General features: G+C 39.2%; 1 protein-coding gene across 2 annotated transcripts in view; it reads left to right on the forward strand.

Annotated features, from left to right (window-relative positions):
- Window positions 1–12,178, forward strand: part of CDC123 (cell division cycle 123) — a 37,843-nt gene extending 25,665 nt beyond the window's left edge. Inside the window, exons 11-13 of one of the 2 annotated variants that reach the window (XM_080391732.1) lie at window positions 4,827–4,955; window positions 6,864–7,001; window positions 7,820–12,178. In XM_080391732.1, coding sequence (XP_080247858.1) covers window positions 4,827–4,955; window positions 6,864–7,001; window positions 7,820–7,846 — 294 coding nt within the window. In that variant the 3' untranslated portion in view covers window positions 7,847–12,178. The other variant, XM_080391734.1, reaches the window with a different exon arrangement.
- Window positions 12,179–12,922: the final 744 nt, after the last annotated feature.

The following is a 12,922-nucleotide window of genomic DNA, read 5'->3' on the forward strand; positions in this document are numbered from 1 at the left end:
GCTTGGGGCATTTTCTTTTAAGTTGGGTACTTAATATTATGCAACATTACTACATTGTTTTGGTGAAGGACTACCTGTTGCTAAGGTTCCCTCTGCACAGTGCTTACTCCAGGTACTTTTGATGGAAATGTGTCTGAACACTCAGCAGAATGGCAGTGACATTTCGGAAAATAAGGTGGGGGTGATATTTTGCTGACTTTAAAAATCTGGGGGATTCTTATATAAAAAAATGAAAATAATTCCTGGGCTTCCCCCCCTCCCCCATCCCCTGTCCCGTGGTCGTGATAACTTTTACTTCATATATGGAAGTCTAGGACATGAAGGGATAATTGTCAAAAGAGGATATGAATGTGGCATGCCCAGTTTGTGACAGATGGAAGCTAATGTTTTTTTTTCTTTTCAAACTGTTCCAGGCTGTGGTTCTGCCTTGGCAGATCAGAACCCTGAACATCCAGATAGTGATGGAGTGGGTAGAAATGTCCCATCTGAACTTCAGGTGCCAATAGCAGATTTAGTTACCTTGACCTCTCCCAGTGTCAATGGAGAGAAATAGGTCAGATGAATTGTGTTTGAAAGGCACACACGTATTGCTTTAAAAGCAACCACAACCAAAAATGGGTTGTGTAGCCTTAAATGTCAAAACCTGATTTTTGGGAATCATATCAGTGCATGAGAAGCTTTAATTTTTTCCAAATCCTAAGCCAGAAATGCAAGAACAGTGGCTATATACTTTTGTTATATAGATTTGTGAGTCTCACTGTTTGACTTGTTTACAGTTATGGTGTTGGAAGTCTTTTATTTGAGTTGGGACTATTTGTAGTAAGTCCCGATTCTGATTTTGAATGTTGCTAAAGTATTTTGAAATTGTGTAATAGTAAATCATGCCATAGTTTGCAAAACAGAAGCTAAACAGGATTATGTGTCATGTGGAAAACAGCTGTTGTACTGTTACTCAGCTCAACTTTTAACATAGGTATCTAAAAATCAGGCTACAGGCTAAAACCAGCCATGCTGAATGGTGGTGAAAATTACCTGCCCAGGCTCAGGTCATCAGACTTCAGGATGCTGCCAGGCAGAATGAGGAGCAACACCTCAGCGTTCAACCATGTTCTACCATTGCATAGTCTGCCTCGCAGCTGAGGCATGGAAACGTATTATTTAAGTAAAAGGTTTCAGCCTGTGTGTTCTCAAATGTGCAGTGTTTCTTCATCTGTCAAGATAAAGTATAGCTGTTTGTAGGTACCTCTCGGTGCCTTCTACCCTCAGGTCTTGTAAACTGCCAGATAGCCCTTTGTGCGTCAGATCCCCCTCCTTTCACACGTACTTCTGTGGTTTGCAACTGTGTTATTCATTGCTCCCTTTGTATGCGAGTTATAGGCAGCACAAGAATATTGAGTGTTGCCGAGTGTGATTAATTTCCAGAGCCCGTGCTCCTCATCAGGTTGGTTGCATGGCAACCTAACGTACGGAATGAGAGAAACATCCACTTTAAATCAGATGTGAATGAAAGCAACCCCCTCCCTGTGTTTGCTTTAGTTACTGGAGAGACTGTATGGAGTAGGCTGCCACAGGTTCTGCTCCTTGAGTTTGAGGGTGGCAAAGAAGCAGTGGTGGCCTGGCTGAGAATGACGTTTTCTGTGTCCACCTTTCCTGTTGCTCTTCACCGAGCTCATCTAAGCAAGTGCCTGACTTTGCAGACCAGTCATCTTTTAAGGAAGAAACGCTGTCAATACAGTCTTCCAAGCTGGGTGATCTGCAGAGCTAGTCCTGAAGAAGTTATGTTGCAGGACTGGTAGCCTGTTCTCATTTGGATCCACTTTTTTTTTTTTCTTTTTTTCTTTTTTTTTACCTGCTAGCCATTCACAATCATAGTGCAACAGCTGAGAAGCCTGACAGGCTCTGCTGGTGCTCTTTGTTAACAGCTTGTAACCGTGTTCAAGACAAGTCACTGTGGTAAGACAAAGAAATGCAGCCAGTGGCTTCAGACCACTGCTAGCTCACAGCTGCTCTTGTTAATGTGCAAACTAGTGCTTTCTCTGCCTTGTGAGCATTGTCACTGTGCGTGAAGGTGCAGCTGCAGTTAGGGCGATGTAGCAGTTCAGTGACATTTTAGCTATCTTTTCACTTCCTTTAAACAGTCCTTGTCATAGGTACTTCCTTTCAACAGCATGTTGCATAATCCTTTAGTAAAACAAAGCGTGAAGCTGACGTGATGTGCTAAATCTATCGGTTCCTGTTTCAAGATGAGGAAAAAAATCTCAATGTAATATGAGTTGGTTTTGGGTTTTTTTTCTCTCCAGTTATGCACAGCTCTCTTTCCTGGCTCATGCATTTATGTGCTGTCATATGTCAAAGATTACTGATACAAGAAGATGGCAGATAAATAGCTTTACTACTGCTCTTTAGTACAAGTGATCTGAAACTGCATTTAAATCGTGACATTGCATGTAAGACTTGAAGGAGCATTTAATCTTAAGATAGTTTGGTTACTGACCCAGAGTTATATACGCTCCCTTTAATGAGCCCTGAAAAGGAATATTTAGTTTGTTTTGCCGCTTCTCATTAATTTGCAGCGACCAAAGCTCAGTGCAGATTTAAGACCGTCTCAAGGAAACAGTTGTTGTAGAAATTGTACTGCTCTCTGGCTGCTCACAAAAAACAGGTGTCTCTTCCAGTAGTCTCAAAACCAATTTTTGGTTTTTTCCAGCGTACATTTCTTCCCTAGAGAAATTATGAGTTCCTATGAAAAAGCTGAGTTTCATGTCTTTGGGGTGAGGAGGAGTCTCTGTGATAGCCTTTCATAGGGAAGTCCTTTATGAAGTGTAAGCATTTCTGATGCAAGGAGATTCTCTGAACTGCTGAATGAACTTTGCCAGCCATTGCTTGTGTGTGTGATTAAATGGATTCATTAGCTTGTTTTTCTAGTGTGATAGAATAAATCTAAAATTACAGTTTCCTCCTTCTGCTGCCTTGGAGCTAACAAGATGTCCCCATTAGCAAAAGTAAAACATCGCTTATATAATAAGACTTTGTGACTGCCTTTTGAAGATGAACAGAGGTGGAAAATGACAGCAGAGCTTGCCCTGTTCTCTCTCTGCACCAGTGGTGTCAATATTAGTGCAGAAGTGTTGCAACTTAGCCACGCAGATCTGTGCTGCTTCACCCTTCCGAAACAAGTAAGAAACCACTCAGGTCTGTGTCCCTGCAATTTGCTGTTTCTTTTGTAGGCGTCTGGTTTCAGTACTGCTGTTGGGGTGCACTGAACTTGCTCTGCGAGAGCTGTACCCTGTGGCTCTGCCCTGAGAGAGAGAGACCTGTGAAAGCCTGCGTGCAACCACACGCCCGCTGGCTCAGTTCCAGTTTACAAGTAGTATCATTGGTTTCCTCTGTGCTGGGACTTCCCCCCCTCAGTAACTTGCTGTGGACCGTAACAGACCAGCCAGAGCATTTCTATTCTCTATTGTATGGGTTTCCATGGGTTTCCTATTCTACAGTGCGTTAGTAGCTGTGGGGGTGACTTGGGTAGTGTGGGTGGGAGAGGAAATCTCCATGTTACTCTGTGATTGAAGGCTTCAAAAGCATCTTTGTAAGTTAGAAACCAGATGGCTGTAGTGTAAATCATTGAAGATCTTTGCTGTTTGTATCAAGATAGGGAAGGCCTTTTAAAGAAAGGAGATCCCTCAGGAATGAGGGAAAGGAAGAGAAGGGTAAGTAAGTTTTTAGTAGCTGCCCAGTCTTCAGGTTTGGTTTCCAGTTCCAGTTGGTCTTTAACAAAGACAATAAAACCCTTCAGTCCTGCTTATACTACAGCAACCTTTTTCTTTCCATATTTGATAGATCTGGTTTCTTCCAAATGTAATACTTTTTTTGCAAATCCTTAGTGCAGGTGTAGTCATATTTCATTATAATTCATTGTAACATTTCATTTTATTAGAATAGATGACACTTCCTTGGGTAAGAAAAGATAGCTCTGTGCTGGTGATTGTATCTTAAGATGACTCAAGGAACACAAACTTATTTCTTGCTCCTCTGCAGACACCTCTTTTACCTTTAATATGCCTTGTTAGTCTTTCTGCTTTCTTTTTTCAGTTAGAAAACGGGTATGCTCTTGTGCATACTACCAGTACTGTTTGGAACACAAATATATTAAAGATGAGGCAGGAGAAACTAGTCTGGACTGTTAGTAATGGCTATTAAAAATGCCTTTAAGTTATTCCTTATTTATCTATACCTGTGCAGCACCTTCCAGCTTTCATGATCTCCATTAGCATTTTGCAGACCTGCTCTGTATTTGCTGGGTCCCTTCTGAGACCAAGAACAGCAGTTCCTGTAGACTGCTGAATGTACAGCAGTGCTGAGGTGACTTTTGATGGAAAGCAAAATCCCTGTTTGGGGGGGATTTTTGTTTGGGGGTTTTGGATGTATGATTTTTTGGGAGTTTTTGTTTGGGTTGGGTTGGGCTTTGTTTTTTTCTATTCCTTGCTCATGCTGTCTAGGGATCTCGGAGGACCATGGGGATTAGCCAGAACTTCTGTGGTCTTGTCTGAAAGCACCTTGCATAGGACTGAATTCAGTTTGAGTTCTGTCCGATCTTCAGTTTAATAAAAATAAGTAAAATATTAAGTCATAACTTGCTGCATTTTAAAACTGTCTACTGTAAAGGATGTTTGAATATTTTAAGTGCTTAAAACCAGATGATTTCAAATTTGACATCATCTTATCTAAAGACCAAGCATACTACGGTAATGTGTGTGCATTCTGGGTTGGGTTGTTGTGGTTGTTTCAGTTCTGTGGCTTGTTTTAATTCTTCTGTTGTTCTGTTGCAGGGTAAGATTTGGTTAATAGATTTTAACCCATTTGGTGAGGTAACAGACTCTTTGCTGTTTACGTGGGAAGAACTGACCTCTGGGAAAAACTTGAAAGGAGACCAGGGTGAAGGGGAAGCAACAGAACAGGTACAGCCCTGTGATGAGGGGGACTGGCTAACATCCAACAGGCGTTACGCCTTCCTGCCTTCCTTCTGTCCCTCCATCAGTCTGTTATAGTCAAATTGGGATGCAGATCCCATTGAAGTAAATGGAGGTCCTTATCTCATGAAACATAAACTCTTCCTCAGAAGAATCTACCTTAGCAGACAGTACTTAATCTCAACAAGTACTGGGTGCTCGTTTTAGATGCCTGCAAGGGAATTTTTAGTTCAAATGATACAAGCTCATATTACAGCTTTGACCACATTGTGAAGATTATGCCTGCCCTGAAACTTGGTTTTGTGCGGTTTGGATGCATTCTTCTCAATTTATCTTAAAATCTGCTACTTTTCTATTTAATCACTTGAAGTTCTCCTTTGTTCTTGGTAGCTGTCATACAGTTTCCCAGAGTTCCAGACTTATGTTTGGGGGGAGGCAGCAAGAAGCTTAACTTCATTCTCTTCCATGTATCAGATACCCTCAGGGAAGTCTTGTCCTCTGGTTGAACTCTCTGACCTTGCAGAGCAGGGTTTTTCTGTCCCTCTTCCAAGTTGTATTGCCTCTGTGAAAACAAGTAACTTCCCATTGATACAGAGAGGGAGGGATAGTCTTCATTTATTTGTACTCCAGCTTTCTTCTCACTGCCTGTTTGAGACAGTCCTCACATCTTAAGGAGCCCTCGGACAGCTGGATAGAAGATATAAAGTAGCATGTTATCTTGGGAAACACTTGGTAGTTGTCTGAGGAGAGATGGCAAGTCAAATAGCGTGGGCTTTTGTCTATTTTTTTCTAGCTGTTAAACTGCATTAGAGGTAACTGAAATGGTATGCTTTATTGAGCCAAATTTAAAATTTGAGCTTCACTTTAGTTCTGTCGCCATTTTCATAACACACTGCAAGGGAAATACACCTCTCTGCAGGATATCATTCATGCTGTTTTCTCTTAGTCTCACCATGTGGCAGTTGCTGTATGAAGACCATTCAATGAACCTTCCTGGTAAAAGCTGTCTCTCCTTTGTTAAAACACATGCCCAATTCTTGAGCTGTCCATGGGACACCTGAACTTTGTTTTGAGGATTGCTTTTTCTTAGTGCCAGACCCTTTGCAGTTTTCTGTGGTGTAAGCCTGGATAAAAAGTAGTGACCTGTCTTCATGCGTCAGCTTACATCTAGTCTAGAATCTGGTGTGAAGTTACCGAACTTCTGTCTTTTAAAATGAAGCTGCTTATTGCCACACAGTGGGCTGTTACGTTGTATGTCAATGTGTTGAACTGAAAATCATACAAATTACCCAAAACCTTTTGCTTCAGTTGAGTGTTTAGAGATATTTTTTTAGGGAGAGATTCTTTTCCTTCAGTAAATAAATTGGTTGGAAAGCTTAGGTCATAATTTCACTAAGGTTGTATTTGCAAACATGGGTTTAAACAAGGAACCTGTGAAGAGAATTTTAGGGATTCTATCCCTAAAATATATATAATTTTATATTTTTATTATATTTTTTATTTTTATATAAAAATATATTTTAAAAACAAAAATATATTAGGGATGTATTTTCTTCATCCACATAGTTAGGTAGATACTCTTGCCTGAAGTTCCTTAAAGCTCTGTTATTACAGCACTGTTATAAATGTATGTCTATTAAATGCATTAACAATTGTTACATTTTAGAAACTTTCAAGTGAGAGAATAAATGCCTTTATGTGACTGTTAGTAACGTTTTAACTTTTGCTCTTAAGTGGGCAGAGATTTTAATAAGAAAACTACAATATTTAGGAAGTGCAGGTTTAATTGAATGAATGCCAAATAAAATCATTGGCAAAGTGACTCAGTCTCACGGAAAACATTGCTAGTTTTATTCACGTACTCTGTTCTTGTCTTATCCAATATCTTTTCCAAAGGACTGTCCAGTTTTCCGTTGTACGAACAGTAAAGTTACTGTCCAGCCTAGTCCATACCTGAGTTACCGACTGCCAAAAGATTTTGTGGACCTTTCTACAGGAGAGGATGTTCACAAATTAATTGACTTTCTTAAACTGGTAAGAAGTAGTGAAAAAAAACATCTTCTGACCTGTCATCTTTGTGAAATGGCAACATCAAAATGCCTGGAATTGTGCTTTTGTAATTAACATAGGTTACATAATTACAGAAAAAGTAATGTATGAAACCATCATATGATGTGGTGTTGGGTTTTTTGTTGGTTGGTAGTTTGTTTATTTTTTTAATGACAAAGAATAATCTTTAATACTAATTTCACTTACGTTAATAAATTTTACCTTTACGGGAAGCAATGAATGTTTACTGAAGGATCTAGCTGTGTTTTCTTTCTTATTTAAATGTAAATACAAACATAGTATAAATGGAAATGCATTTTGAGTGGTCAAAGCTAATGCTTTTAACAACTTCTTTGAAAGTTAGAAAATAAGTATATTAGAAAAAATATAAACACCTGTTCCTTTTTCAATACAATTTTTTTCTTTGTTCCTTTGACGAACAGTGATATGAAAACACGGTATCTTTATAAGCTAGGGAAGAGAGGGCAGTTGCCTTCATCTTGACCACTGATTTCTGCCACCACCATCATGTTCTCTGGTTCTTGTACATTCTTTTGGTTAATGTGTGGGACAAATCTTGTTCTTTACTGGGAATAAAATCCTGTAGTTTGGGATGGGGGAGAGGGCTGATACTGCTCTGTTCCATTTGCTGGAAACATTACCTGTTACCATTCAAAAATGGATTAGAAACGCAGTCATTGTCTAATAACCATTGTATCTGGAAACACTTGTTATGATTTATTAGTGTTGTTACTTCAGGTAACTTTGTCCTAACATTATGAACTCTCCTGTTCTGCTGACAGAAAAGAAATCAGCAAGATGATGACTGAGGTATCAAGAAGCATTACATTGAATTACAAGGAAGAAATGTGGGAAAAGCTATATTTAGCACAACTATTAAGCTATTGATTTAAAAAACCCTGCTTTTTATAGTCCATGAAAGAACTGAAGAGCTGTTCATCCTGTGTGTCTGCTGGCTTGTATAAAAGTGTAGAAAAGTCTTTTGCAGGGAAACATGAAATATTAGGGTGCATTCTCACTGGATTCCGGGCTAAATGCAATTATACCCTGGTACAAGCAAGCAACAATCTGAGTGCAACTGAACAACTGCTTTCTCATCTCATAATTGAAGATTGATGCCATTGAAGTATGCCATCAGACTCTGCAGTGGTAAATATGATAACATTTAATGCTTGTGCAGTTACAACATCAAGCATTCTCTGAATTTAGGCACAATCTTGCTTAAAATATAGTCACAAGGAAAGAAAGGAATGTTTTTTTTTCTGTAGTAACCTTTTAAAATTGTAAATTGGCTTTATTTTGGGAGCACTTCTCATCCTTCCTTTATATATAAAAAAAAGAAAAGATAAAAAATGTGGAGAAGAGATTTTTTTCCTTTGTTATGAGGGTTAATGATTCATTTCAGAGAACAGCTAAGATGTAGTAGAATACTTAATGTTTGAAAAGTTTTCATTTCAGGAATTTGAAATTTTGAATGCATTTCAAGTAAAGTAATATTTTCATGGTAGCTAAAGCTATGAAATTTGTTAAACTTCACGAAATTTCATTTTTCATAGAAAAGCTTTCTTGAAACTTATTTTTTAACATGATTACATACTAGACATCATCTTTGGCTTTAATATAAATAGTTAAACATAACATCAACCTGTAGTTTTATATGTGGACTCAGTTTTGTTTCTTTTGTACCACATCTCTGAGCTTTTTAAGAAAATGATTACTCTTTCAGCTCTTAAAATTCTAGATTCATTTGGTGGTACTTTAGGTTTTTTGTATAAAAGGAAGCTTGGCTAAATCTGGAGAATCAGAAGCTCTTGTTACCAGTTGCTGTTATTTGGAAGGTGGAGAGAGGGCAGTTTCAGACAAAGAGCCAACTAACTTTTGAATATAGGTGTTTGCATCACATTGGTAATTTATTGACGGTGTGCACAACTGTTGAAACGAAAGGACATTTGGGGATGCTTATAGCCCTGGAAACTGATTCCTGTTTCAAACTAATTATGTGATCCTTTGTGTATATAAAGCTGTTCATGTTTCTTTGCCTTGCTTTTCTGTCAGATTGATATGGTGCTCAGTTACAATCTGTTCTTAGATGTTAAATCTGAGCTTAGATGTTAAATTATTACTTACTGTCTTTATTTAGGTTCAGTTTTGAATGAATACTGACTCTTAAGTTAAAGATTATGCAGCTTAAGAATCCAGTACTACCAAATACATTGGTGAAACATCACAGATTAAAGCTCCTGGAGTCTTGAGAGTACAAGATCTGCCTAACCCTTGAAGTGATGGAATCTCCTTCTCAATAGCTTTTTGTATACAAATTGGAAGATCATTAACTCAGGGCTGGGCTATACCTAATCCTGCCATACTGTGGGACTTTGGATGAGTTTTTCTCACCCTTACTAGAGGCATTATTTGAGTATAAATGTCTCTAAAACAGGTAGGAACTTCAAAATATAAAAAAATCAACAAAGCTTCCTTTTTCTTTTAATGTTTTAGCTGTAACTTAAACTATTGTGATATCTAACCACACTTCCTTTACATGGATGATGCCCTGGAATTTCCAGCAGATTCATAAGTGCTTCTGAACTGCAGATTATTGTCTTTAAAAATAGTGAGTCTTGGTTTAAAGCTGTAAGATAGTTTCCTGCATCCTTTTTGTGGGCTCTGCTAATTAACTTACCGTTATCACAACTTTCTGTGCTGGATATTCACCAGAACATATACAGTGTTGGGACCAGTTTGATGGGACCCTGTGCACTCCAGAGTGTCCCTTTAGGCGAGCAGGTTGGGGAGCGGTAGCCTTTTAACAGTCCTTTGTTTCTTGATGTTATTATTTATCCTGAAAATGGCATTACCGAGTGAACTGACCATAATCAGTGCAGAGCTCTTAGACTTGCTGCTTTATGTTTGCAAGAACTGCAGTTTTCTGTGCTCTACATTTATAGCTGAGTGTTTCTAGGACAAATGGCAGTGGAATCAGACACTGCCCCAGCACCTGGCTCCCTAAACAGCTTTGCTTGTTGCTAGCCTGTGCTGATCATCTAGTTAAAGGACCACCATAATAACATGCTGTGCTCCTGTCTCCTACCCAGTGTGCTCTGGCACAGCTTACTCCTCCATCCCTCATCGGTTTCAACAGCTTTTTAATATACTAAAAGTTTATATAGTTCTTTATAGTTGTATGCTAGTGGTAAGTGAATTCAAAGTTTGGTTTTCTCCCCTATGATTTGCTAACGGGTGACCAATCTGAATTAACAGACTGCTCACCCAAGCTATCAAACACTGACTAACTTTATTGCAGAGTTACAGGAACTTATGCCACTTTCTCTGGGCTTAGTCATCATGAAAAACAATAAAAGGTAGCAGAGCAAAAATACTAGTCCCATGTTCAGCTCCCAATACAGAAAGTCCCCACTATAAAAATGTGTTCTACGTAATCATATTCCCCAAAATACCATATCCTTACAATTCAAATACATACTTTATTTTGCTTCTTTCTCTGACTTGTTGAATTTTGTCTGCTAGATTAAAGATTCCTCTTCTGAAAGAATTTTCAGCCCATACGACCTTTTGATCTGGGAGGATAAGTAACAAACATATTCCTCTTGGGGAGGTGAGGAAGCTAGTGTTGATACATAAGATCAGTTTTAAACTGAATAGTAGATGACGCTGTTTTAATTTTGTTTCAGGTCATGATAAAATCAGTTTCTGCCTCTAGCTATCATACAGAAATTTGAAAATGCAAAATTCCAATTGATCAGGTCTTTGTTCATGTGATTCAGTGATATGATCACCATTTGCTGCATAAGAGCCAACTATATACTACATATTCTTAGTTACATCCTTAAAACATTGTATAAAGATATTTGTAATCTCACCTAGATGACAAATGTGGGAAGTGTTAGAGGGAGGTAGCATGCAGTCATTTTATACAGATCATATACTTGCTAAACTCCTCAGAAGCCTGGCTATATTTAATGACTCAAGTGTAGTGAGGTGCAGTTCTTGGACTGCAGCTCTACCAGGCGTGCCAAAGAAAAGTCTTCATTGTTTCACAGCCAACGTTTGCAATGCTTTATCTCCCTGATGGATGGTGGGGATCAGGATTCCGGTAACCCCATAATTAGTAGTTGTTAACATGTACTGGCTTAGTTCAGGATCTGGAATAAGGCTTCCGTACTTCAGGGCTGAAGACTGTCCATTCTGTTTGTACTCATTTGACTCTTCTTTCTCCAGTGATGTCCACATCTTTCCTCACCCACCAATCTAATATTTAGGTGAATGTTACGATTAGAGTAAGCAGCAGCATAGGTAATACTGATCTGAATTAAAAAAACCTCTCTCTGTGCACTTTTCCTTCCCTCTTAGAGATGTTTCTGAGTGGTGCTCTATAATATCCAAATAAAACCCTGTAAGCAGGAAAGTAATAGCCAGCTCTGAGTCTCAGTAAAATGAATACCACTTGTTGGATTCTGGTCACAGTGTATGGCTCGTAAAAATCCCTATAACTGTGTCTGATGTTCTTAGATAGGAATTTCATGTATCTCATTCTTAAGCACTCACCTGTTGCTGATGTCCAGGATGCAGTGCTGGCCAGAAAAACATTCCCAGTGAGATGGAGTTCAGATGCCCATTTAAGCAACATAAATCATTAAACTAAACTGTCATGGTTTCAGGCTTTCAGGAGAGCGTTGTCAGATGAAAGGGTTCCAAAGCAGATCAGTAGCAGCATGGAGATAGGTAATGGCGTGGTACAAACCTGTGTAAAAATGCTTCTGGTACCTTTGTGCATGACTGAGTGAGTTTAGCTTTCACACATTGTCCCAAACTGAAGTGTCAAATAGCTGGAGAAGAACACAGGATATCTGTCAGGGAGTATAAATAGGCAGATCAGCTTGGCAGCTGGTAAATAATTTCAACCTTGTAAAGGCCAAGAGTATACAATTCAGGTTGTGTTTGGATAGCAAGTCTATCACTTCAAGAAATGATATTGAACTAAAATACATATTTTTGGCTAAGAGAATATGGGCCTTGAATTGTAATAAAGAAACAGACCGTAGTGCTTTTGATTCATGATGAATACTTGGTAATGCTGATATTTAGAGGCTTAATAAATCTGTGTTAACAGAAATTTGCCTGGATGTTGAATTAACAGTGTCTTTATTTCAGTTTGAATTTGATGACCTCGGTGAAGAGAAAGTTTCTGACTTGTGGCCATCCTGAAATTATATAGAATTAGAATAAGATTTGCTGCCATAATTGGGGTATTTCGTGCAGACCTGAAGCTTTCTTAAAGATACAGAGTCCTTAAGCAGCGATGTGCGATTGCAGATTTTTATAGTAATAGAGACATGGGCACTGCAATAGGAGTGTGGGGTGGGGTATTCTTTTGGTTGGGGGAGGGGACATGCGACCTGCTGTACCTCTGTGTGCAAACTATTGTGGCAAATTACTCCCTAGCTACTAGGAGTGTTTTGACTACTCTAAGGTCCTCTTAATAGCTGACCAGGCTTCTTCCAACAATGTCTTTTGTCGGGTTGCAGGGGAAGGTTGGATAGCAGGTCAGTCAAAAACGCTGACTTGTCAGGACCTTTCTTCATGGAAGCATACTGGGTACATACCTGTGGTTCAGGAAGGGCTGGAGGCATGATGCTGAACATCAACAGTGTCCATATTTCCAAAGCTTGGGAGTCATAGAATCACAGAATGGTTTGGATTGGAAGGGACCTTAAAAACTATCTAGTTCCAAGCCCCCCCCCACCAGGGGCAGGGTCACCTCCCACCAGCCCAGGTTGCTCCCAGCCCCGTCCAGCCTGGCCTTGAGCACCCCCAGGGATGGGGCACCCACAGCTGCTCTGGGCAGCCTGTTCCTGTGTCTCACCAAC

The sequence above is a fragment of the Falco punctatus genome, assembly GCF_963210335.1.
Source record: "Falco punctatus genome assembly, chromosome: 6".
NCBI lineage: Eukaryota > Metazoa > Chordata > Aves > Falconiformes > Falconidae > Falco > Falco punctatus.